This window comes from Lutra lutra, chromosome 2 (assembly GCF_902655055.1).
Source record: "Lutra lutra chromosome 2, mLutLut1.2, whole genome shotgun sequence".
NCBI classification, from domain to species: domain Eukaryota; kingdom Metazoa; phylum Chordata; class Mammalia; order Carnivora; family Mustelidae; genus Lutra; species Lutra lutra.
This window is the reverse complement of record NC_062279.1, coordinates 140,846,435-140,871,821: the sequence shown is the minus strand read 5'-3', so window position 1 is coordinate 140,871,821 and position 25,387 is coordinate 140,846,435. Positions and strand designations below refer to the sequence as shown.

The following is a 25,387-nucleotide window of genomic DNA, read 5'->3' as shown; positions in this document are numbered from 1 at the left end:
GGGGGGGGGGGGGGGGGGTGTCGAGGAGGGGGGGAGCGACGTTGGACAGGCCAGGCCCTGATGGGAACACTAGGCCATGACCTGGAGGGAGGGATGCTGGCCCCTCTAGCTTCCCAAGAGAGAGCTGATAGGAGGGAGCACCATCAGTTAACAGGCAGGGCAGCAACGTTGGCATGGGGAGGGGGAAATGCAGGTCCTGGCTACTGCTGAGCAAGACCCTCATGACGTCCCCATCTGTGGTGAGGACAGGGGCCGGGCCTGAGGGTACTCGGGGTAAGGCAGGGCCCACGCTTGCGAAAACACAGCGCACCCGGCTGTCACACACGACTGGTTGGGGCATGCAGGGGAGGCGGGCCTTGGTTCCCGACCCCACCCTCGGGTCCCTGGGATGTGCCCTGCGTTCGCAGGGCCTCCCAGTGCAACCGCGAACCACCCGCGGGATCCAGTGTTGCGTGGGAGGTGTCTGTCTGCGCAGGCGCGGGTCTGGGCGCCGCAGGTGCAAACGCCCGGTGCCAGAGTCGTCGGGAGGCTGCGTGCGGGGAACCCGGTCCGGATTCCGGGCGCAGTCTGTCGGCCGAAGGCCAGGCCCATCCCCCTGCCCTCCAGGCCTCCCCAAGCTGTCCCTCACTAGGCCACGGCTCAGACCCCGGGTCCGCAGGCCCGCCCGCAGGTTTTCCACCTCCGGTAGGTCCCATCCCAGGCCCCGCCCCGTCGCCCCAGGCCCCGCCCCAGAAGGCCCACCGCCCCAGCCAAGGCCCCGCCCCCCAGCTCCAAGGCCCCCGCCCCTGAGCATGCGCCTGCGCAGTGGCGGCGGGCGCAGTCGGAAGCCCGGCGCAGACGGCGGGGTCGGTGGGGAGGCGGCACCCCCTCTCACCCGCGGCGCGGACCCGGCTCTCGCCAGCCGCCGCGGTCGGGCCGCCCGGGCAGGGATGGCGGCGGCGGCCGAGCCCCAGGCCCGTGCCTGGCTTGGCGGTAGCTCGCCGCGCCCGGGCAGCCCGGCCTCCAGCCCCGAGCTAGGCGGCAGAGGCCGTGCGCGCCCGGGACCGGGGCCGGGGCCGGGGTCGGGGTCTGTCCCGGAGCTGGCGGGCGCCAGGACCCCAGACCCCGCCGCGTCTGGCCACAGCTTCCGAAAGGTGACGCTCACAAAGCCCACCTTCTGCCACCTCTGCTCCGACTTCATCTGGGGGTTGGCCGGCTTCCTCTGCGACGGTGAGCGCCTGCGACCCCATCACAGACCCCAGCCCTTGGCCCAGAATGGGCTCCTCCCCTCTGACCTCTGCATTCCCAGCAGTGGGCTCCTCAGGACAGAGCCGCTTGCCCCCCGGGGCAGGAGTGTGCTGGCCGCAGACCCTCTCCGGGGAGGCGATAAGCACTGGCTCTTTCAGGGGGTTGGGGGCACCAGGTGTCTTCCCCCAGGACTGTGGGCCTCAGGAAAAAACTGCTCCCTGGGCTCCTTCATTGGGCTTGGGATTCAGTGAGGGAAGAGTACTGTGGGCGTTGTGGAGCAGGTGTAGTGACTGGGAGATGAGTTCAGGGTCCCCTAAGCAGGTGGGACTCCTCACTTACTCTAGGCTCCTCACTCCCTGTAGCTGGGGCAGCAAGGAGGCAGCACTGTGGTCAGGCAGGGCTGGTCGGGGCTGCTGGTAGGATCCTGTGCCCTAGTGCTGGGCCTTTTCTTGCCCTGCGTGCACACTGCTACCCACAAGGGCCAAGTGCGGCATGCCCCAACAGGGCTGGCACCTAGCTGCCAAGCTGGCTGCCTGGGCCAGGAGGCCCTCCCTCATTGTCCGGACATCGAGGGCACAAGTTTCACAGGTCTGCTTTCTTGTAGTCCTGCTTCCTCTGTCAGGACAGGTGGGTAGGCCCTGAGGACCACAGCTGCCCAGGCATGTGGGGACCCTTTGCTCCACTGATGGAGACAGGCTTTTGGCTCTGGGGACAGAGGGACCACTTAGACCAAAGTTTACAGAGAAGGCTTAACCAGGTCTGGATGGAGGAGGCTGGGTCTCTCAGGCGGGATGCCTTCTGCCCAAGAAAATGGCATGGTTGAGCTGACTCCCTAGTGCAACACCAGGTAGTCTGGCCAGCTGGCATGGGGCAAGTCACCCCTAGATCTTCAGAAACACTGCACTGTCTTATCTTGTCCCATGCCAACTGGCTCACCTGAGGGAGGAGCAGTGCTTGTGCAGGCTGAGTCAGCTTTAGGTCTGAGGCTAGACGCAGGACCTCTGCACAGGTGAGAGGTGAGAGATGGTAAGTGCAGGGCTCCAGGTCTGAGGTTGAACCCAGGATCCCTGCACAGGTGAGGGGTGGTGAAGGCAGGGCTCCAAGTCTAAGGCTAGACTCCAGGTCCTCCTCAGTGCTATGACCTCCTGCAGGTGGGGCTCTGGGTCTAAAGGGCAAAGCAGCTCATGGAAAGGGGCTGGGCTTGGGGGATGACGTGGAGGCCATCCCTGGACAGCTGTGTGGACGTGCTCCCCACCTCTGGAGAAGGGGCTCGTAATCTTGGCCGGCAGAGGGGCCTGACAAGGGTGTGGGAGGAAGAGCCTCCTTCCCTGCCAGGGAGTACCCAGGATGTGGGGTGTGGGGTGATCAGGCACTATCTCCGTGGGCCAGAGGAGCTGGGCGCCACCTGCCTGCAGCTGCTGCCTTCCGGGACAGAGCTAGTCTGGGTGCCTTGGAGGGGAAGCTAGCCAGAGTGCTCACCCTTCCTCTGTGCCTCCCCACTTACTCCATCTGACCCCAGCCTACTGTAGTTTTTTTGAAGGTAAGGCCTCAGGGCTGTCCTTGTTAGCCTGTGGAGGACCTGTCTGTGTCCTCCTCCTAGGGACGGGTGGGTAGGGCTTCAGTGGGTAGTATGGGGCTGCCTCAAGGCCCCTTGCTCATACTTTTCACCAAGCGCTATGTTGGAGAGTGAGTCCTTCTGCCACCTGCCCACTTCCCAGCCTCCAGCTGCCTTGTCCAACCCATCCCACCCCAGAGGGGCCCGGCCCAGGTCCCCTGCCCCTCCCTAGGCCTCTTGCACCCCTCCCCCCAATCTTTTCTCTGGGCCTCAGTGTGGCTGGACTCTCCAGGCCTCTCTTCTTAGAGGCCTGCATCCCAGGACAGGAGGCCCTTGGAAACACAGCCTATGTCGGAGTACTCACTGCCTTTAGAACCTCTGGGCTGTCTATCCCTCTGGGTGGGAGCAGGTGCGGCCATCCCTGGGCTGGCCACCCCCTACGCTGCCAGCCTCAGGAGGTCCTAGACCATCACAGACTGGCTCTGGTCTCAACAGGCACACAGCACATGGGAGGGGTGGTCAGGGGGTCTTCAGAGTTGTGGGGGAGAGGGGGAAGGATGTTCTTGGTGCTGCTGGTCTGGGGGGAGATGTCCACTTACCTGCCTGCACCTCAGGGCCAACAGATAGGAGTGGGCCCCCTTGTGCAAGGGGTAGGGGCCATTCTCAAGACCCTGGGACACAGCAGCATCCCCACTCTGGGCTTTCTACGGATGAGAGGTGGGGTGGCACAGTGGATTAGGGTGTCCATGTGGGGGGATGCTGTGGCCATGTCCTCCCTTTGCCCCCACGATAGTGGGGATGGCAGGAGTCACTTTCCCCATCACTCACTGCTGGGTTGGAGTGGGGCGGGGGATGCAGGGATTCACCCCACGCTGACTCCCCCTCAGCTCTGGCAGAGTGGGCCCACTGTGAGAGGTGCACTGCCCCCGCAGAATGTGGGCAGCTGGCCGTGGCCCCTGGTGCTCCTGCTGGCCACGGCCTCCCTTCTGCATGCCAAAGCCTGGGGTCTCCTGATGCTTGGTTCGGACAGGGGCCAACTCATGCTGCTCTCATTCCATAGTCTGCAACTTCATGTCCCACGAGAAGTGCCTGAAGCACGTGAAGACACCCTGTACGGGTGTGGCGCCCAGCCTGGTCCGAGTGCGTATGGTGGGATGGGGCAGGGGGTGGGGTGGGGGGTGCTTGGGGGAGCGAGCTCTCATGGCAGGTGCTGGGCTGAGTCAGTCTGTCTGGGTGGATGGTGCAGGAGTGCTCCTATGTGCTGCCTTGGGTCTCCAGGATGCTGACCATGTCCCAAGTCCCTGTGTGTGAGCCCCTCCCAGGACAGTAGCCAGGCCTCACCTCCTGCTGATTTTGATCCCTCCTCCTCTGGGGTCCCTGACATCAGCACTCCTGCTCCTGCCTGTTGGTGGGCCTCTGCCCATGAGTGTTTCATCCAGCTTGCCCCGGATGTATCACGGGGGCAGGGAAGAGGCCTGGAGGAAGCAGCCAGCGCCCAGGCTTCCTGGACCCGCACAGCTGAATCAGGCCCGGGGAAGAACCAGCAGGGGGCTCCCTGCAGGAGGGGCAGCCCAGCCTGGGGGACTCTGAGGAGAGTGGGCAGTTCCAGCAGGGCCCCCAGGGGCACAGAGGGGCAGGGGAGGATTTGGGGGGCACCGCAGGGCTCTCTGGGCTGCAGAAGACGAGGCCTGCTGGCGCTGGCTGGGTGCTATCAGGTGGGCCCCAGGCTGAGGGGGAGCTCTGCTCCCTGCAGGTCCCTGTGGCCCACTGCTTCGGCCCGCGGGGCTTCTACAAGCGCAAGTTCTGCGCCGTGTGCCGCAAGGCCCTGGAGGCCCCCGCGCTCCGCTGTGAAGGTACTGCCCAGCCCGCCTGGCCGCCCCGCGGTCTGAGCCCTCACCAGGGTCCTGGTCTCTGCTGCCCAGGGGGCCCACACCCTGCTGTGGCCAGGCGGCTGGGCAGGAGGTGGGGTGGTGCCCTGGGCGCCCATGAGGGGGGATGTGTTTGTGGACTCTCAAGCTGCCCTCATGGGGAAGCAGGTGCCGGGGGCCAGAAGACGGGGAGCAATGGGTAGCCGGCTCCTGTCCCCTGAGGGGAGGGGCCCCTACTGTGCGCTCGAGGAAGAGTCCAGGAAGTGTGGCTGGGATGTGCAGGGAACCGGCCTTGGCAGCGCTGCCCAAGAGAAGGGGGCAGGGCTGTGGGGAGAGGCGAGAGGCCCTTAACCCTGCCCGCCCCCCAGTGTGTGAGCTGCACGTTCACCCCGACTGTGTGCCCTTCGCCTGCAGCGACTGCCGCCAGTGCCACTGGGATGGGCACCGGGACCACGTGAGTGCACAGGGCCAGAGGCCTGAGCCTTGGGGGCGGGCAGGGGGGCAGGGGGGGGGAGAGGTGGTGTTGCTGGGGGCTGGCTGAGCCAGGATAGGCTCCCTCCACAGGACACGCACCACCACCACTGGCGGGAGGGGAACCTGCCCTCTGGTGCGCGCTGTGAGGTCTGCAGGAAGACATGCGGCTCCTCGGATGTGCTGGCGGGCCTGCGCTGCGAGTGGTGCGGCGTGCAGGTGGGGTTTTGCGCTTTGCCGGCAGGTGGGAGGGGGTGCAGGTGGGGCTTTGTGGGGGAGGGGGTTTGGCATGCAGGTGGGGCTTTGCGAGGTGGGGGTGTCCTGAGGGGCAGAATGGGATGGTGGAGTTCCTGGTGGGCAGGGAGGGGATGGGCAGTTCCTGGGGGTGGGGTGTCATAGTCCTGGGGGGTGGGGCAGAATGGATATATTATCCCTTTGGAAAGTAGGTTGGAGGTCCTGAGAGCAGGTGCGGCGCATCCTTCCGTGCTCACCCATCTGCATCGCAGTGTGTCAGGGCTGGGGAAGGTCCCCATTGTACAGAGTCAGGGATCCTTCTGGTCTGAGGGTAGCGCCACCCGTCTGTGTGCCCCGCCGTGGCCTGGTCAGGGGCCATCAGCCCAGTGTGGGCCCCTGCAGAGTGGCTGACAGCCAGCCCATGCTCCCATCTGTAGGCCCACTCGGTCTGCTCCGCGGCGCTTGCCCCGGAGTGCACGTTTGGGCGCTTGCGCACCATGGTCCTCCCGCCCGTGTGCGTGCGCCTGCTGTCCCGAAACTTCAGTAAGATGCACTGTTTCCGCATCTCTGAGAGCGCGGCCCCAGAGCAAGGTGAGTGAGGGGCTGTGCTGGGGCTGGGTGTGTGGGCTGGGGGTTGGCTTGGGTAGGAGGTCAGCTGTGCCCCTCCGGCAGGTGAGGGGGATGATGGTGCGGACGGAAGTGCCCCTGCTGGGCTGGGCAGAGAGGTCCTGGCCCCGGAGTCCAGTGAGTACCTCCTAGCCATTGTGGCCTGCAACCTGGTCCCCTCATCCCTCACCCTATCCCCCGTCCTGTCCCCAGCCCAGACCCCACTCCGGTGACCCACATTCACTTCTCTCTGACCCAGGCAAACAGACCCTGAAGATCTTTGATGGCAACGATGCTCTGCAGAGAAACCACTTTCGTGTTATCTCTGTCCCCCGCCAGGCCAGGAGTCAGGAGATGCTGGTAAGAGGGAGCCCCTGCAGGGCACCTTCCTGGGGAGCTATGTGGCTGGTGTCTACATCTGCCCTCCTCCGCCCCACTGCAGGAGGCAGCACTTCGGGCTTACTATGTCATGGAGGACCCTTGCGACTTCGAGCTGCAGGCCCTTCCCCCATCTGTCCCCACCATGGACATGGGGACCCGGGGCAGGACCCGGGCCGGAGGGAGTGCAGAGGAGGAGGGCAGCAGAGGCCCGGGATCCCGAGAGGCCGCCCCCGAGGCCTGGATCCTCCGTGCTCTGCCCCACACCCAGGAAGACCTGAAGATCTACCCTGCCTGGCTCAAGTGAGACCCAGGCCCCAGGCCCAGGGTCTGCCGGCGGGAGCTGGGGGGTGGGGTGGGGGCATGTTACCTGAGCTCCTGAGATTGTTCCCTGCAGGGTGGGTGTCGCCTACGTGTCCATCCGTGTGACCCCACGGAGCACAGCCCGGACCGTGGTGCTGGAGGCTCTCCTGCTGCTCGGCCGTCAGGTGTGTAAGCCACTGTGGTCCTGGCTGGCCTGGTGGAAGACCTGGAGGAGCTGGAGCTCTAGGCCTGACGCTGTGACCTCCACCCCCCACAGGCTGAGGGTCCGGAGAGCTTCCAGCTGGAGGAGGTACTCATGGGCAGCCGGCAAGGTGAGCGGTAGCCTGTGGTCAAGGGTCCCTGATCTGCCCCGGGGTGCCCTGAGGTCTTCGGGGCAGCTGCTTGCAGATGTGGGAGTGGCACCTGGTGCCCACGGGACTTGCCTGTCATTCTTGCAGTCCAGCGGACGGTGCTGGAGGATGAGGAGCCCTTGCTCGCCCGGCTTCGTGATATCCGGCAGGTCATTTGGTGTGAATGCTTGTCCCCACAGAGTCACCAGCCTTTGGCCATGGCTGCTGCCTCCCAGCGAGGGAGCCTGTCCCCAGGACCCTATGTGCCAGTGCCAGCCCTCCTGGGCCGGGCGGGTCTGTCTGCTTGCTCATGTCACTGTTCTCTCGAAGGTGGCGTTTTGAGCCCCAGACCCCACTCCCTGGGGCTCCCTGAGGAGAGTTGAGGGGATTGTCCCGAGGGAGGAAGCCTGTGTTTCCTTTTCTGTCTCGTCTCAGTGTGGTTCAGTCTGGGAAGTCTTTCTATACGGAGGGTGGAGGGGCCGGGAACCGTGGTGCCCTCCCTGAGTGCTCTGCTCCGGGTCCTACCTCCCCACAGACGTCCCTGCGACAGATGACCCAGACACGGTTCTATGTGGCTGAGAGCAGAGCTGTGGCCCCCCGTGTCTCCCTGTATGTTGCTGGCCTGCCTTTTGGGCTGTCTGCCCAGGAGTATGGCAGCCTGCTGGATGAGGCTGTGGCCACCAAAGGTATGACTGCCTGGGCTGACCGGGGAGCAGGGGGAGGAGGGGACGGGTTCTGAGAGCAGAACGTGAGGGCTGGCTCTCCTCTGCTCCTCCCCCGCCACACGGTATCTGAGCTGGTTCCCACTCGTTGGGTCTCTTTCCTCGCCTCCAGGGCCCACAGTGCTCACCTCCTCCAAGGGGCTTCTGAGACCCCAGAGGTCCAGCCTCTGCCTTTTGCTCTGAGTTGGGGAGGGACATGCTGGGGGAGCTGCCCCTCCTGGGTTGTGGGAACCACCTGCAAACGGGAGCAGCAGGGTTGGCCTCCAAGGCTGGGCAGGGCCTGGGGCCGAGCACCTCCCCTGACCGCAGCCTATCTTCGCAGCTGGCCTGGTGTCCGTGAGTCACGTCTACTCCTCCCAAGGTGAGCCGCTGCTGTAGGGCATGGTCAGATTGGGCTCTGGAGTTAGGTGGAAAGGCTTGCCCTTCTTACCTCCGTATTCAGTGTTTCCATTTTGTTTAGGACCTGACCTTTTTCTGGGGGAACCTTGTGGGAGGGACCCATTTGTGGTTTTTTCCCCTGGGTCCCAGCTATCATACTTTTGCTAAAATGTGATTGAGTTGCAGAGGACTTTTCTCAAAAACCTGTTCTGCCCTTGGGTTTGCATCTTTCTTTTCTTGGGAGACTGCAAATCTGCCCAGAAGCGGGAGGCTATTCCCATGAGCCCCAAATGCCTTCTGGGGCTCCCCAGCAATCAGTATCCTCCATTCTTGTGGGGGTGTTCCTCCCAGGCCCTGGGGTGAGGGTGTGCTCTGCCACGCTGCCCTCTTTTGTCCATCTCTGTGTCCTGTCTCTGAGCTTGGTCACCCTCAAAGGCTCCACGGGGCTGGTGGTCCTGCATCACATGGCTGCCATTGGATGGCCAGACCCAGGGTCCTTTCTGGCAGCAGGATGAGGGAGGCCACAGTCTGAGCTCACAGTCCCCGTGCTGCAGGTGCCGTGGTGCTGGACGTGGCCTGCTTCGCGGAGGCCGAGCGGCTCTACATGCTGGTCAGGGACACAGCTGTGCACGGCCGGCCGCTCACTGCCCTGGTGCTCCCAGACGTGCTGGTGAGTGGGTGCCATCAGGGACACTGGTTTGTCTAACACACGGTTCATAGCCTGGGAGGATTCTGAGATCTGGGGGCAACAGGCCTGTACCATGGCTGACGGGTGGAGGACTGCGAGCTGCAGTTCCTATCCTGCCATGGCTGCCTCCTAGGGGCTGTGTGTATGCACACATCCTGGGAGGCCCTTGCCTTTTCGAGGGTCACTGGGACCCCTGCTTGGGAGGCCTGGGACACCTCTGGCCCGGAGGTGGGGCTCCCTGACTTTGGACCACATCTGGAAGAGTGAAGTGGGATAAGCCCAGTCCCGGGGTGGACACTGTGCGGGTTGGGGCAGGGTGAGGGGCTGGAGCCCCAGGTCGTACCCTACGCTCTGTGCCTTTGCCAGCAGCCTCTGGTCCTCACCCCTGCTGGCCCCCAAGGTTTCCCCTGAGGTGTTGGTGGCTGCTCCAGCCCTGACCCCGGAGCCCTGTCTGGGTGCAGCAGAATTAAGAGTAGGTGAGGTCACTGTTGGGGACTGGGGGGTAGGTGAGGTCACTGTTGGGGACTGGGGGGGTGACTCCTGGGCCTTGCTGCCCCTTCCCACCTGAGCCAGGCGTCAGCGTGCTGTCTGATGAGGATGCAGCCCCTGCAGGTTGGGGTCCCTGATAGGCAGAGCCTGGTGGGCGGTGCCAATGTGTACTTTCTCCTGGTAGCTCCCTGCTGTGGGGTGAGCGGGTGTGGGACTGCAAGCAGCTCTGCCCCACGAGTCACACATCACCCTGAGTGAGTCCTTGGCTTTGAGGTGTTGCTGAGTCATGCCTGTTACCCAGCATCTCTCACCAATGGATGCTGGTACCCCACACCACCCTCACCATTGCTGGGACCTCAGCCTCCTACCTGCTGTCTCTGGGCCCCACGTTTTGGGGGTTGTTCATTGGGAGATGAACTTCTGCCCATGGGAGGCAGGGGCCCCTCTGTGAGCCTGGCTGGTCCTGCTGGCTGTGCTGAGGGTGGGCAGGGTCCCGGAGAGCTACAGGAGGGGCATGTGGACTCCCACGTGGGTGTCCAGCCTCAGCTGTGTGGATCAGGCAGTTGGCACAGTCTGGCCACAAGGGTCTCGGTGGGTGGTGGCGTGGCCTGTATGCTCTGAGCTCCAGGCCGGCCAGGCTCATCTCCTCCTGGGGCACATATGTGCCTTCCTCGGGCGGGGGACTAGCTGCAGGTGGGCTCAGGTTATATGGGCTCAGGGTTGGAGCACTTGTCATTGCCCCTGTGGGGTGGCCTTGAGAACCTGCACTAACCCAGCACCCCCCCATCTGTCAGCACACGAAGCTGCCCCCAGACTCCTGCCCCCTCCTTGTGTTTGTGAACCCCAAGAGTGGAGGCCTCAAGGGCCGTGACCTGCTCTGTAGTTTCCGGAAGCTGCTGAACCCTCACCAGGTCTTTGAACTGACCAACGGGGGGCCTCTTCCTGGGTGAGTGTGGGGGTTCCTGCCACGCTGCTCACAGCCTCACGAGCCTTTGGAGGGGTGCTTGCACATGGCTGTGGAGAGGCCTGAGGGAACGGAACCATCCAGGCTGTTCTGCGTTGGCTTGGGTGCTCCTGTTTGGCCTGCGTGCACCAAGTGCTTCCTGTTTGCCTCTTGCCAGGTTCCACGTGTTCTCTCAGGTGCCCTGCTTCCGGGTGCTGGTGTGTGGTGGGGACGGCACTGTGGGCTGGGTGCTCGCCGCCCTGGAGGAGATGCGGCACCGTCTGGCGTGCCCGGAGCCTTCCGTGGCCATCCTGCCGCTGGGCACAGGTGGGGTCGGCCAGCAGATCGGGGGACAGGCCTGGGAGGGTGGGAGGGGGGGTGGGTGTAGAGTCCGTCTTCTCTTGTCCCCGTCCCAGGGAATGACCTCGGCCGGGTCCTCCGCTGGGGGGCGGGCTATAGTGGGGAGGACCCATTCTCCGTGCTGGTGTCAGTGGATGAGGCTGACGCCGTGCTCATGGACCGCTGGACCATTCTGCTGGACGCTCACGAGGCTGGCGCTGCAGAGGACAGCGTGGCAGACGTTGAGCCCCCCAAGGTACCAGGGTGGCACCTGTCGGGCCCCCCACAGGCAACTCTCTGCTTCTGTCCAGGGTTTCATGTGGATCCTAGCCACCACCTGGTGTAGGCACCAGGGCCGCCCCATTTACGGGGAAGCTGAGGCATGGTCAGCAGCGGCTTGCTGGGGACATCCCGGGCTGGCTGGCTCAGATGGTTGCCTCCCCCTGAGTGCACGTCAATCAGAGGATGGAAACAGCTGTGACAACAGTGGAGGGTTGGGTTGGAGACGAGGAGGCTGGACCCAGCTTAGGGGAGGTGGGGAACACGTGGTGAAAACTGACCAGGGTCATGGGAGAATGTGTCTTATCTCCAGATTGTGCAGATGAGTAACTACTGCGGGATAGGCATTGATGCAGAGCTGAGCCTGGACTTCCACCAGGCACGGGAGGAGGAGCCTGGCAAGTTCACAAGCAGGTGCCAGAACATCAAGGATGGGGGCTTGGGACTGCTCTAGATCACAGGGCTGCCCCCTGGTGACAGCGTACTTCCTGGGATTCACCAGCCGGACTTGGTGGATAGGGCTGGAACCTGGAGCTATGGAGCTGTGGAGGGGGGTGTCATAGGTAGGGCAAGGGCTCCACCTTGACTGTAGGCATACACCTCCTCCGCAGGTTCCACAATAAAGGCGTGTATGTGCGGGTTGGGCTGCAGAAGATCAGCCACTCCCGTGGCTTACACAAGGAGATCCGGCTGCAGGTGGAGCAGCAGGAAGTGGAGTTGCCAAGCATTGAGGGTCTCATCTTCATCAACATCCCCAGGTGCCAGTGGGTGGGGCTCCAAGGGCTCCTCTGGTGGGGCTTGAGGCCCTCGTCCAGCCTGTCCACTCACCTGTGCGCCCCTCCCTCGGTACAGCTGGGGCTCGGGGGCCGATCTGTGGGGCTCCGACAGTGACTCAAGGTTCGAGAAGCCACGCATGGATGATGGGCTGCTAGAGGTGGTGGGGGTGACGGGCGTCATGCATATGGTGAGTGTGGACAGCCGGGGCGGGCCCTGGCGTGGGACTGTGGCCCGCTGAGCCCCACCGGCCTTCTCTCCACTATCAGGGCCAGGTCCAGGGCGGGCTGCGCTCCGGCATCCGCATCGCCCAGGGTTCCTACTTCCGCGTCACCCTTCTCAAGGCCACGCCCGTGCAGGTGGATGGTGAGCCCTGGGTCCAGGCTCCTGGGCACATGATCATCTCGGCTGCGGGCCCCAAGGTACCATGTGCAGTGAGCTGGGCGGGCCCTGAGGGCTGGCTGGGCAGTGCACTGTTACTCCCCAGTGGCCCCCTGGGTACAGGGAGGGGAGGGGCCCACAGGCTGAAACCCACCCCCTTTCTGTAAAGTGGGCTGAGACCGTGCCTGCAGTATCTTCCAGCACTTTGACCTGACCTGTTGTGGGACAGGTCCACATGCTCAGGAAAACCAAGCAGAAGCCCAGGAAGGCGGGAACCCCCAAGGATGCCCGAGCAGACGGGGTGCCCATCCCTGAAGGGGACTCCAAATAGAGGGACCCTGCAGCAGCTTGCCTGTCCAGCAGCAGCGGGCGCCAGCCAGTGGTGGGTGGACTTGCCTATGGCTTTGACTGGGGGCATCTCCTCCTCACCCCTATGCACCTGGAAGCTGCGTGGGGTAGCAGCTGTTTCCCCCCGGCCTCCGATCCAGTGACAGGCTGGGTGCGGGGCTTTGGCTGGCCAGTCGTCCCGCCCCCTGGGGTCCAGGCCACCATCCTGGGTGGAAGGCATTTCTCATGTTGCGCCCCCCCACCATCTGTGAGCCCACCGAGCTGGGCAGCACCGAATCTTGGGCCATCCCCCCGGATGTTCCTAACAGAGTGGGCCCAGTACAGACCCCGAATGCCCCAACCACCAGGGCCTGCGGCCTATCTTCCCACTGAGGGCTGGGTGGAGACACCTGCCACTTGTCTTGGGGAAGCTGCCTTCTCTCCCGGCCCTGCCACTGTGGGGGAGCTGCTTGGGCTGCATGTGGGGGGCGGAGGGCCCTGAGGCCAGGTGGTCTTGGCTGACATCCTGGAGATGCAGCAGGAGGGAAGCTGGGCCCTCATGGGCTGGGGCAGAGTATGCAGAAGGGACCAAAAGCAAACCGGCGGGGAGGCCCAGAGGAAGTTTACAAAGTGTGACATTGGGGAAGAGCCAGCTTTAATCACCTGTTTGTCAACGATCAACATGCCCTTCCCAGCGCCCGTCCAGCTGACCAGGTGCCTGGGCCTCCCCTACCCTGGGTCCAGACAAGCCCCAGGATCAGTCTGGGGAGGCTCCAGGGGCCCCAAAGAAAGGCCCAGGAATCCTGTTTCTCCACTCATCCTGGCTGTTTGCTGCCAGCGCCATGTGACCGAGCTCTGCCCCACTAGCCCCATGTCCCCTGAGCTTCTGCCAAATCCACACAAATGTACTGTAGTGGCCTTTTGTGGCGGGACATCCCTATCATGTGCCTCCAGCACACACACGTGTGTCTGCCTTGACGTCCCCGGTGGCATCACTTGTGTCCGCTTTGCAGGCCTCGGCTCTCGTTCTGGTTTGTAGTTGTCTGTCCTTTGTATTTAAGTGCGTCTGTGAGCCCAGAGGAGTGGTGTGGGCTTGCACCCAGGCCCTTGTGTACCTTGTCACTACCTGAATGTAAGCATAATTTATATCCAGGACAATACAGTGTGGCCATTGCTGTGCTGCTGCCGTGTCCTTTGTGCCTAGGGACCCACGCCCCACTCAGGGCTGGCACCATGGGCTCCCAGCAAGAGCGCGAGCACCCCGGTGGTTTAGCTTCACAAAGAGCAAGAATGTGGGCCTAGGACAGAGACTGGGACACAAGCTCCTGTCGCACTGTCTGCAGAAGCAGAAACCTACTGAAGGCTCTAGAGAAGAAGGTTGAAGATACAAACCAAAAGCAGGCTGAGTGCAGGTGGGGGCAGCCAGGTCCCAGGAGCTAGCAGGCAGCAGGGAGGAGCGGGGCGTGTGCGTCCCCCTCGGCCTGGGTTGCTGGCTGGGTGAGGCCCCGCATGGCACACAGAAGGGCCAGGCCCAGGCGGACGAGGAGACGCAGCAGCAGGAAGGCGAAGGGCACGGCGATCTGCATGAGGTGGAAGATGGCCGTGCTGAACCGGCTGAGGAAGCAGGTGGACGCGAAGGCCAGCAGGCTGGCACAGGGGTACAGCGCAAGCTTGGCAAACATGAATGCATGCTCCCGGCCCCCGAAGCGGGCCGAGGGCTGCAGCGTCTCCCCCTCGTGCAGCAGGGCCGTGGTCCAGATGGCGAATTGGAAGATGCTGGCAAGGAAGATGATGGCGCAGCTGACGCGCACGCTCTCCAGCTCGTCGTGCGGCTGTCGCGCGAAGGCTGAGGTCTGCTGGTAGGCCAGTGGGAGGCCGCCCACGAAGGCCAGTGACAGCGTGTTGAGCAGCCCCATGGACTGCGTGGCCTTGCGGATGTGCAGGAAGAGCGAGTGGTGGGCAAACCAGAGCAGGCCCACCGTGGCGAAGGAGCCGAAGTAGGCCAGGAAGTGCGGCCCGTACACGCTCAGTGCTGCCACCAGGCTCCCATGGAACTTCTCCTTCACATCCCTGGGGTCCGGCACGTTGTCCTCGCTGAGGGTGGCCAACACACAGCATTGGTCCTGGCCCCGCCGTGGTCAGGTTGGGGCTGCAGCTCCCAGCCTGAGCCCACAGCCCCCCGGCCTCCATGGGGCTCCCATGGAGCCCTATCCATACCCTGGCACCTGCTGGGCCGCTTGGGTGGTGGTCCCCCTGATCTGGGGGCGGGGGCAGCCTCTGTGGTTCTCAGATCACTGGGCTGAGTGCCGCTGGAAGGAGCAACTCTAAGGCACATCTCAGATTCTCCCCCTTGTGGGCGGCCCCAACTGTGTGGCCCCAAGAGCTGGCCTATTCCCAGGCTGGGGGGCAAGCACCTGGAGATGCCTCTACACTCACAATGGGGGGCTGCACATGTGTCTGGGGGGTGGAGCTGCAGGGGTCTGAAGGTGAGGGCTGTGGCTCTGGGGGCAGAAGGGGGACCTGTCCTCCTCTGCTCCTCGCAGCTGCTCACCAGGGAACTGGGGCTGGCTGGGCCCCACCGGTGGAAGCAAAGCCACACCATCCTGCAACCTTGGGTCAAGGCTCAGAGGTCGACACCAATGAGCACTTGGACCCCAATTTTAAAAATTCACAAATTACAGTAGGAACAAGCTATCAAGAGACTTAGGAGAACTAATACTTTAGGCCTTCAGATATAAAATGTAAAATCAAGATGGTGTCACCTATCCAACAAAATAAGAATGTTTTGAAATAGGACCAAAGGAACAAGAGGCTCTAAAAAAGAATGGAAAATAAGAAAAAAAAAAAAAAGCAGATGAAACACTTAAAAATGCATTAACTAAAATGAGAACTTTGACAGAGGGAAACGGTAGATTAGATGGGGCAAAAGAGCACCCAGTGAAGGCAAAACAGAGCAGGAGGGAGGACGCAGGAGATGGGAGGTGGGAAACCCTGGAAGGGGGAGCCCTGGGGGAGGGGCCTAGGGGAGACAGGGATTGGGGGAGCTGGCAGGGGGATGAGGAGTTGGGGGGAGACTTGGGTGGGGAATGGGGGGAAGAAGGGAGGGTTGGTCTGGGGGCGAGGCCTAAAGGAGAAGAAAAGCATAGGCTGGGGAAGCCCAACCACACCCATCGACCCAGCCTGGGGAAGGGAGAAGCGACAGGAGGAGTCCTGTGCCCCTAGCACAGCAGAGCCTGAACTCTCTGGAGCTCGGTCCAGGGTGGGACTCCTCCTCAAGTGGAGGGCTAGCATCAGGAGACCTCAGCCCCTGCCTCTGTGGGGTTGGATGATGACAGGCAGGCCATGGACCCCCTCCCTCAGGGCTGGGTCCTTACCAGATGTCCAGAATGAGGAGTGTGGCGACGATGGCGTAGACCCCGTCACTGAAGGCCTCCACCCGCTCCTTGCTGAGAGGTTCGTGCAGGTCAAAAGTGAAGAACTCCATGCTGTGAGCTGGGGGCTCCTGGGGGCCTGTGGGTGTGCCAGGAAGGAGGAGCTGGCCAGGGGAGGAGACTCTGCAGGGACACCTGGCCGTTATGGCTGCCTGGGCCCTTCCCATGCTCACAGGCCTTGGGGAGCAGTGCCGAGCACCTACCCACAAGCCTGCCCTTGCACCAGCTGGAGACCTTGCTGACGTAGGGGAGGAAGATGACCATCGCCATCAGCAGGTACGACTGCGTGAGACACACCACACGGCAGACACCATCCGCCCCAAAGGGATGGCAGCACGAACAACAGAAGAAAACACAAATGAATTCTACCTCATCAAGCTGGAAACCTTTTGTGCATCAGAGTACTTCCAGAAGAAGGAAAAGGTAGCTCCCAGAATGTGGGAAAGTACCAGCAGACCGCACCACTGACGAGGGTCTGGCACCTGAGGCAGGTGGAGAGCTCAGGCTCCAGAGCAAAGGCACGAACCCCCAACCCCAGGTGGGCAGAGGAGCTGAGTGGACAGCTCTTCGAAGGACCTGTGCAGTGGCCAAGCCGCACAGAGCAGGATGCTGAGTGTCACCAGGGATCAGGGAAATGCGGGTCAGAACCACGGGTGACCCTGCATCACAGCCCACAGGACAGCTGCTCTTGGAGGAGCAGACACTGACAAGCTATGGCAAGGTCGTGGGCCGAGGGAGCCCTGTGCACCGTGGCGGAGACAGGGAGGCACCCGAGTCCATGGACTGATCAATGGGTAAGCAAGCTGGGTCCTTCCCGTGAACTTCCAGTGAGAGGGTGGGTATCTGACACCTGCTACCACGGGAACAAACTGGAAAACATTCTTCTGAGAAAAGCCAGATGTAAAAGCCTCATGTTTTATGATTCCATTTAACATGAATTACCCAGAATTGGCAAAGCTCTAGAGACAGGGGGGATCTGGGAGAGCAGGGCATGGTGGGGGGTGCAGACTGCTCAGGGGTGCTGGATTTCTGTGGTGGCCATGGGAGCAGTCTAGAAGTAGATGGAGTGGTGGCCGTGGGCTGGGGCCCCTGGACTGGGCAGGTGGCAGTGGACGCGGGAGTATGAAGTTTACGTTGTATGTCCGCCATGTTACTCCAGGAAGGGTGCAGGGCCGGGTCGAGGTGGCCCAGCAAATCCAGTCCTGGGCCCTGGCAGCAGGAGTCCTTCAGGCTCCATACCACCCAGCCGGCGGCCCTGCAGGGAAGGCCTTTCTCCTGCCGCCCCTGCCCCATCCCATGCCTGCCCTCAATGAGGGGCTCCCACCCCCTCTGTCCTGCACACCCGGTTCTTCAAGGTCACCTGACATGGGGAGACGACGATGCACATGCTGCCATCAGGGAGACTGTGGGACACTTCAGATGCACCCTACCTCTGTCTCTAACCCGGTTTCCACACTCCAAGAGACCACATCCCACGCGGAATTCAACAGACACCCTGCGGGCGGCTGGGAGGCAGGAGGGAGGTGCCATCCACTGCAGGATCGGGGGAGGAACGGGAGTCTGCTGGGGTGGGGGAACATGACACAAGAGGCACTACACAGATGCTGGCAGGCAAGGCCCTGGGCCCTGTGGGTGTCCTCATCAGAGAAAGGCAGTCCATAGGGAGGACAGGATGACCTAGACCAGGGTGGTGAGAAGGGGCTGGACCTCAGAGGTGGACCCAGCAAGGCATCTGGCTGAGGGAATGCCTGTGAGGATGGAGGCCACGGGGTTGCCAAGGAGGCTCCAAGGGACCTGCCCAGGGGTCAGGAAGCTTGGACATGCTGTCTCCCAGGCGGTGGTGGGCTCCAGGCAAGGAGGTGAGGGGGTGGGTGCAAGGGGTCAGAGCCGCATTGCAGGGAAGGAGGGAGGAAGGCTGATGGACAAGTGAGTGGGGCTGGACAGAGCGCTGACTGCTCCGTCACTGAGGGTCAGGGCCTGAGTGACCCCATCCTCTTGAGGCCCCTGAACCTACTGACCACTTGGGCCCTCTCAGCCCTCCCCTCCCCCAGTCTGGTGGCTCAGGTGTCCCCTCCCCCATTGCTGTCATCCCACCAGGGTGTGGTCACTGTCCAGTTCCCCAGAGGCCCAGTGCCGTGGCACCTGCTATCCCCCAGGACACACCGGACAACTGCCCACGCACCCAGCCTACCCTGGCCCTCTGTTCAGCTCACCCAGGCCACCCACCGCAGACCCCAGCTGTCCCTTCCATCCTCCAAGCAGTGACCCTTGGCGATCCTCAAGCCCTGACCTTGTCTAACCGATGCCTGCTGTGGGCTACCCTGAGTGCACAGCCTGGAGAGACCGTCCCACCTGGAGCCAGGACATGTATGTGGCCTCAGACCATATGCCTCGTACTCCTGGCCCCCTTCTGGCCCTGCCCTGTGCACTGGGAGCTACTGTGCTAGAGGCCACAGCCAAGGATGCCCTGCATGACCCCAAGCACCCCTGCAACATCCCTCCCGCCAGTGCCCCTGCACCTCCAACATGTTCAGGACAGAAGAAACCAAGCAGCAGCCCGAGCCTGCCTTCCACCTGGCGTGCCATCCTACGCTTTACCCCGCTCCGCCTGCCTGGGCCTGACCTCTGACACCTCAGCCGCTCAGCCCCCAGCACGCAGCTCCATCCTCGAGGAAATGATGCTCAGCCTTGCCAGCCTATCTGTTTCAAACTTGGAATCTCCTGGAATGTTTACTAGACATTTAAAACATCATCAACCATTTGTTCCCAGGTATGATGCTCTGGGCCCAACGCTTCCCTGTACTTGGTGAAGGCTCGGATCCAAGCAGGAGCCATGCCTACAGCCCCCGAAACCCACTGGGACGGCTGCTGGTTTGTACTTCTCTGCATTCCCAGATGGCAAGAGTGTTCTAGAACACTCCTATTCCATTAGCTAAGGGCTAAAAGGGCACTAGCCGACCTTGACTTCTACGACCTGGCTGACACAGCTCCAAGTTCTGGCATCCCTGCACAGAGGCAGCACAGACTGAGTCAGGGCTGTCTGCAGGAGGCATCCTGACCTCCGACCTCAGCTGGGTGTTCCTGAGAGCCGGCCATTCCCCGGGGCAGGGGGGGGGCTTCCTCCCCTCCTTCCTGCGCTCTCTCTGGGCGGCCCACACCCTCCACGTGGGTCTTTAGGACCTTTCTGCAAGTGCTCCCTACTGCGCCTCTTGCCTGCTGTCACAGCAAGGCTGCTGGGACCCCTCCACCAAGAGGCCCTCTAGTGCTGGCTGCATGGTGGCTTCACATGGACCCCTTACTTGCCCAGAGAACAAGCACAGCCCAGACTCTGGGCATCCGTCTCTCTCTCTTCTCGTCCTAAGGATTCGCCCACTTGGGGAAAACGTGGGTGGTCACGGCCCACTGGCTGCCCCCACTGGACGGCGTGTCTCTTCACGCAGGCCTGGCTCTGTGGCGCCTGTCTGCCTGCACAGCAGGTCCCGGTGGGGAGAGTTTCCCTCCAGCTGTGCTCCCTGGCACCCTGGGTGCGAGGCCGGTGATCCCCGAGACCTTTGCACGGCTGTACCCCCCCCAGCCCACCCTCCTGGGGGCATCTCCTCCATAAGAGAGTCACCCCACCCCATGCTCCCCTCACTCACCAAGGGGTAGAAGAACAAGGAGAAGCCGGCGGCCACGAAGCACAGCGCTGGGCCCCTAAGGACGATGCCCAGGATATGCTGCCTGTAGAGGGCCCTGTGGGCGGAGCTCTCTATCTGGGGGTTCAGGAGGTGGGGGAAGTGGAACGCATACACAACGATCAGCGCCTGTGGGAGAGGGAGGCTGCAGGGCATAGGCAGAGGCCTCTGGCCAGTAATCCCCAGCCACCCACATCCACGGACAGAGCTGCATGGGTGTGAGGCTCAGCACGCAATGACCTAGGGGATGCACAGGGGACAGGAGCCTCTGCTCTGCTCCCAGGGCCACATGGGGGTCCCAGAGAGTCTCGCGCCGCCAGGCACCGCAGGGCTCTGACCCTCTGCAGCCAGCACAGGAAGCCCAGGCTCTAGCAATCTCTGGATCTTCTGCCGCAGCATGGCAGAGGGCCCGGGCGGTCACCCTACAGCATGCCCCACAAGCACGACCCTTGCTATGGCTGACACGCCATATCCACACGTGTGGAAGACGTGTGTACCAGGATGACAAGCGTGTGCGGGGGGGAAGGCAGGCTGGGGGGTCCTACCTGCACGGCCCCGATGGTGATCACACACATACAGAACAAGAAGATGCCCAGAGGCACCTCAGGGAAGGTCACCATTAAGGAAAACTGCAGCCAAAAACACAAGACAAGAAACAACCAGGTTCGGCAGGTCCCCGCCACCCCACGAGTCCCCTGCTCCCGGCCAGGTGCACACACTGGGCTCAGACCCAGAGGGTGTCCCTTGTGACCACAGCCAATTCCACAGATCGCTTCCAGCCTTTCAAGTTGAAACATCATCAAATTCATGAAGAATTCTCTGTGACACACAGCCCTGCACACCCAGACCACAGTTCTATCAGAACTGAGAGTCGGGGCAGGTGGGAAGGAGCTGCCGGGGAGGGGCCCAGGACGGCCCATGGCAGAGGGATGCAGGCCAGGCAGGAGCCGGGAGTGCCACTGAGCACGGACGGGATGCCCCTCGTCGGGCCCTTAAGAGGCCAAGCTGGCATCTCTGCCATTGCAGGCCCCTTCTGGGGAGGCTTTCCCCTCCTTTGACCAGCCTTGGAACCCAAGGTATGCCTACCCCCAAAGCAGCAGAGACTGCTGTCAGCTCCCTTGGGGCTTTTCTCCTCTTCGTAGCACAGCACTTGGGCCCTAGACCACCCCGCCAGTCTGAGTGTTTCCGAGGCAGAGGCATCCTGGGTCTTGAGTCCTCTTGCCCAGGGGAGGGCAGGCTGGCCCCAGGGAGGAAATGCAGGTACTCACAGTGAACGGTAGGAAGGTGATCGTCATCATGCAGGCCTAGAAAGGAGGAGGAAGGGCAGGAGGGGAAGACAGGCAGGTGGCTCCAGGCCCTGCTGCCCAGGGTAACCTTTGGCAGTGCCCCACCTGCGGGCTGTCATAGTCTACCTCCTAGACCCCCAGGAAGCTCACACCCTCGCCACCCGACAAGGAGGGGAGGGGCCTCATCTTCTCAGGGGCGTCCCCAGGGAGGACATGTGAGGAGCCCAGGAGTGGGTGCTGGTGGATTCCAGGCTCCGTACCCCAGAGGCACCAGAAAGGTCAAGACCCTGCTTGCCTTCCTTAGAGGACAGGCCTACAAACATAATCGTTTCTCAAGAAATGAAAGGACTCACCAGGTTGAGCAAAGCAAGTGTGTCGTCTATTTTCCCAACAACCTGGAACAGTCTAAACCGTGTAAGAAAATGAGGAAGGCATGCTGTCAGTAAAGGGGCTCTTAACAGCATCTACACAGGGCCCAGCATTTGCTGATTAAAGTATCAGTAAAAGATGTCATTTTGGGGGGAGGGGCAGAGGGAGAGAAAGACTCTCAAGCAGGCTCCTTGTCCAGGGCTGAGTGCGACGAGGGGCTCGATCTCAGGACCCTGAGACTATGACCTGAGCCCAACTCAAGAGCTGGGTGCTTAACGGACTGAGCCCCCCAGGTGCCCCACATATGTCATCTTTAACCAAATTTAGAATACTACCTACTGTACAAACTTTGGAAGACACTGAAAATACAAACAGGAGACCCTAAGTCCCTAGAAACTGCACTGCTCCCATTCGCATGGACTCTTGTAACTTGGGGTGTGTGGTTTCCAAGAGAGCCGGGGTGGGTGTGCAGAAGCCACAGAGGGAGCTGTGGAAGGAGGGCGTGCCCTTGGGAGGCGCCCCAAGGGCTCTGGGACATCCCCTGGCAACCCTGGGAGATTGGAACCCTGAGGAGGAGAAGTCAAACCCCCAGGAAACTCGTTCTTCAGGTCTTGTGTCCGAAGACCATTCTTAAAAAAGGAAGTCCTTCTGGGGTTGCCATACACTAAGCACGCTGAAACACCCTATCGAACAGGGAGGTGGCTGGATATGAAGGCAGGAAGGTGAGACAGAAAACTAAACACAGGGCCAGGGACTACGAGCGACTAAGGAACTCCCCCAGCCCCTCCATGGAGACCCCTCAGGACTCTGACCCCTCTGAGGACAGGACCTTCTCCTGGGCAGGGCTCAGTGGGCCTCAGTACCCCCATCCCCACCCAGATTCAGTCAGGGGCCAAAAGGAGCTCGAGGGGGCCAGTACTCAGGGCTACATCCCCTTGGGACGGCAGCCCCACTGGCGACCCATGGCGCACAGCCGTGAGGGCCCCAGGTGGATCTGTGCCGCTCTGGGTACTGCAGGCGGGTGACTCAGCAGACACACGAGGTGCTGCATGGCTCTGTCCATGCCATTGGAGTGACAGGGGCTCAGCTACATCAGGTGCTGGCAGGGCCACCAGCAGTACCAGGCAGAGGGTGGCTGTGGCCCTCCTCACTCTCCACCAACAAGCGAGGTGGGAGAGAAGAGCCCTCCCCTAAGCCCTTACGGAAGGCCACTTGTCCCTGCCAGAGACGGTCCTCTTGCTGAAAACAAGTTTGTAATGTACGCGGCCAAGACACCATCAATGCGAGCGCCCGTGTCTGAGGGGCACCCGGTTTCCCTGTGCGCCCGGCACCCCCACCTGTAAGTGTTGCTTCTGCGGGGGCAGAGAGCTGAGGGCATCAGTGCACATCCTGCCCCAACGCTCTTCTGAGAGCCTGCCTGCCCGCCACCCCGCCTGGGGCTCCGGGCTCCCCTGCAGCTCTGGTAGATCCCCAGGAACCTCTCCTCCCGGAGAGAAAGCTCTGGCTTGAGAGTGGGCCTAAGTCCCTAGAAGCCGCTCTGCTCACAATGCAGCCTCCTACTCCTTGCCCAGAGTCCCATGTGGCATGACCTGCCCTCGTCCTGCCCCGTCTCGAGGCCTGGCATCTGCGCCCGTGAGAGCGGGTGACCCTGTGTCACGGGACTGCGGGGAGGCAGAGGACTGCAGCCATGGGGTACACACACCGAGTGAGCCCCAACACGTGGACCTCAGCCTGGAAAAAGCCCCCAGCCTTGTTCTGTACCTTGTGTGTGCCGCCCAGGCCACAGTCACGATGAGAAACGTCATCAGATAAACAGCAATCCTGGTTGCCAGAAGTTTCTGTATACTTTTGTCAAACTGGTGGAACAGAAGAGCGTCACCGTCAGAAACTGCTTCGCTCCATGGCCGCTGGTGGCCCCGTCCGGGGTTCTTGGCTCAGCTCGGAGCCCAGCCCCTCCCTGAGGCTCCTCCTCAGGGCAGCCTCCCCAGCTCCCTGCCCCTTGCCCCAAAACACCGACGCCCCAAGTCCCATAGGTGCGTGTTCAGGGATCTCGTGTGCAGCTTCCCACTGAAACGCCGGCTCCTGAGGCACAGACCCCCTCGTCCAGAGCAGGGAGCCCACTGAGCTGCCAGGCACCTGAATCTGATGGAGCTTCGAAGCCTGGTGAGGTTGTGGCGGTGCCTCCCCTAGGTGGGAAGGCACTCGGATGGACAAAGCTTGGACTTTATCAGCAAAACTCCAAGTGGAAAACTGATTGCTTTACCACTTTCATTGGTTCTTTACCTGCAACCGGTGGGTGTGTCACCCAACACGCCAGTACTGCACTGAGGACTCAGAGTTTCTGAATTCCTAGATTTTCTGGGCCTTGACTAGTCTTTCCCTTCGAGTTGGGAGGAGCGCCCACTGGCTGACATCTTCTAGCACTGTCCTCTCTGAAGGCATCCCCAGATCGCTGCACAACTTTCTGGCTCAGAGCTTCTCCATGCACCCGCCAACACATACAAGATTTCACAACAAGTACTGCTCTCCAAACAAGTGGCCCCAGCTGCAGACAAGTGGGGCTCACTGCAAACTCCCTCCTGTGTCACCTCCTGGCATCTCCGGTCACATATCCACACCCATCCTTTTTCTTTGTTAAAACATTTTATTTATTTTAGAGGTAGAGCATGTGTGGAATGGGGAAGGGCAGAAGAGGGAGAATCTGTAGCCAACTCCCCACTGGGTGCAGAGCCCAACGTGGGGCTCGAGCTGACCATCCGGGAGATCAGAACCTGAGCTGAAACCAAGAGTCAGACGTCCAACCAACTGAGCCCCCCAGGTGCCCCTCACCCATACCTGATTCTGACCTGGCCCAGGCCCAAGCCCTCCCCAGAGAAGATTCTGGCACAGACACAGCTAGGCAAGCACCAGGGCCCCAGTGGGTACCAGGCCTCCTCTGAGGAGGGCGGCTAAGAGCAGAGCGGCACCAGGCCTGCCACACTCCCGTGGCCACTCCCCGGTGACACCGGCATTGTTACCGAATTCTCTTCAAAACCCCACCAGAGGTACAGCCCTTTTGGCAGAGATGCAGAAGGCAAATTCTGAGCAGCTCCCGTGATTCCCAGTGTGTCCAGGCTGAGCGTGCTCGCTGGGGCTGAAGCCCCGATGGCAGCTGTGCCAGTGGGCCCTGCAGACCCAGCCCCTCGCACCCTCACTCCTCTGGGCCCAAACTACACCCCTGTTCAGAGGGGCTGGGTGAGGCACGCTCACACAGGCATGCCCGGGGACTTTCAAGAGTCTTCTGAAGTCATGTTCAGCTTTTGAGGTGCCTAGTATCATGACTTAACTTAGAAAACAGAAATATTCTGTCAATACAAATGGAAACTCTGCTTTAGAAAACAGTTTCCCACTCACTTCCATGACAAAACCCACATGTCCCTGTGCACCAAGGAGGCTCCTGCCCTGCAGCTGCAAGCTGCCCTCAGCCCCTCAACACCCACCGTGACGGACACTCTGCTTCCAGACCCACAGCCGATGGGCTTCTGCGCTGTCTGTCCTCAGCCCACCCTGAAGGCTCACTTTCAGAGCACTGCCCCTATCTGCAGGCCAGGACTGCAGCCGACAAGGGTGGCCGAGAGAGCAGAAGACAACCTTGCCCCAGTGCTCCCAGCCAGGCACAGCCCGAGGGGGCCTAAAATTGGGCTCGTGGATGGAGTGAGTCTCTGGAACCCTCACCCGGGATACTGCAGACTGTGGTTCCCCAAGTACCTGTTCTGGGGAGATCTCCGTGTGGGTCACAGGCAGGATCTATGAGAGCAAAAACACAAAAAGAACGAGGGACATTTCTTGGGCTGTGCAGACCACTCCTTGGATGTCAGGGACTCGGGCTAGTGCTGGACTGCTCTCCCCACCCATCCAGCTGCTTGGGTGGCCAGGGGACCCCAGGACACTGCTGAGACAGGGCAGGGTCTATGCTGGGCCAAGGTCTACCAGAAGGCCTCTCGAGAGGGGGTGGCCGGGGTCCCAAGGTGAGGGGGGGGGTGTCTGGGAGGCCCACAGACCATTACAGTGGCGATGATGGACAGGAGAGCATCACTGAAGCTGAGCATGCGGTGTGAGTGCTGGATCCCGTCAGCAGCGTCCTCGTCCCTTGCGCCCGTGGGGGCGTCTCCCTGTATCCGGAGGGCTGGTTCTGGGGTCTGGGGCCCGGACATGGTGGGGCCTGGGAAGAAGCACAGGTCTGAGCAGGCCCGAGTGCTAATGAGGCCCACCCCTCCTGGCTTCAGCTGCGACAAAGGGCGAGTTGGTGCCTGAGAGCAGGACGCCCTTCCCGACC

At 61.9% G+C, this 25,387-nt stretch overlaps 2 protein-coding genes across 15 annotated transcripts in view; one reads left to right on the top strand and one right to left on the bottom strand.

The window, feature by feature from the left end:
• The first annotated feature begins 817 nt into the window (after positions 1-817).
• Positions 818-13,488, top strand: DGKQ (diacylglycerol kinase theta). 3 transcript variants are annotated; one of them, XM_047718558.1, is made up of 23 exons: positions 818-1,209; positions 3,843-3,922; positions 4,536-4,635; positions 5,019-5,104; positions 5,215-5,340; positions 5,793-5,946; positions 6,028-6,099; positions 6,221-6,321; positions 6,404-6,642; positions 6,737-6,827; positions 6,920-6,974; positions 7,101-7,162; positions 7,528-7,678; positions 8,037-8,075; positions 8,647-8,762; positions 10,064-10,215; positions 10,391-10,539; positions 10,629-10,807; positions 11,144-11,244; positions 11,442-11,588; positions 11,683-11,794; positions 11,874-12,026; positions 12,215-13,488. In XM_047718558.1, the coding sequence occupies exons 1-23, from the start codon at positions 930-932 to the stop codon at positions 12,314-12,316; spliced, it is 2,847 nt and encodes a 948-aa protein (XP_047574514.1). In that variant the 5' UTR covers positions 818-929; the 3' UTR covers positions 12,317-13,488. The 3 variants fall into 3 exon arrangements, with proteins under 3 accessions (XP_047574514.1, XP_047574513.1, XP_047574515.1); XM_047718557.1 differs by having other exon boundaries at positions 6,025-6,099; XM_047718559.1 differs by lacking the exon at positions 12,215-13,488 and adding an exon at positions 12,155-12,214 and having other exon boundaries at positions 6,025-6,099.
• Positions 12,946-25,387, bottom strand: part of TMEM175 (transmembrane protein 175) — a 24,365-nt gene continuing 11,923 nt past the window's right edge. The window contains exons 2-12 of one of the 12 annotated variants that reach the window (XM_047718561.1): positions 25,113-25,273; positions 24,787-24,858; positions 22,834-22,928; positions 21,057-21,108; positions 20,686-20,721; positions 19,963-20,046; positions 19,382-19,546; positions 17,174-17,303; positions 15,947-16,025; positions 15,687-15,866; positions 12,946-14,406 (exon numbers count right to left, since the gene is read on the bottom strand). In XM_047718561.1, coding sequence (XP_047574517.1) covers positions 13,749-14,406; positions 15,687-15,866; positions 15,947-16,025; positions 17,174-17,303; positions 19,382-19,546; positions 19,963-20,046; positions 20,686-20,721; positions 21,057-21,108; positions 22,834-22,928; positions 24,787-24,858; positions 25,113-25,265 — 1,704 coding nt within the window. In that variant the 5' untranslated portion in view covers positions 25,266-25,273 and the 3' untranslated portion in view covers positions 12,946-13,748. Of the gene's footprint in view, positions 14,436-15,686; positions 15,867-15,946; positions 16,026-17,173; positions 17,304-19,381; positions 19,547-19,962; positions 20,047-20,685; positions 20,722-21,056; positions 21,109-22,833; positions 22,929-24,786; positions 24,859-25,112; positions 25,274-25,387 lie in introns of all 12 variants that reach the window. The other 11 variants (XM_047718562.1, XM_047718565.1, XM_047718564.1 and 8 more) reach the window with 11 other exon arrangements.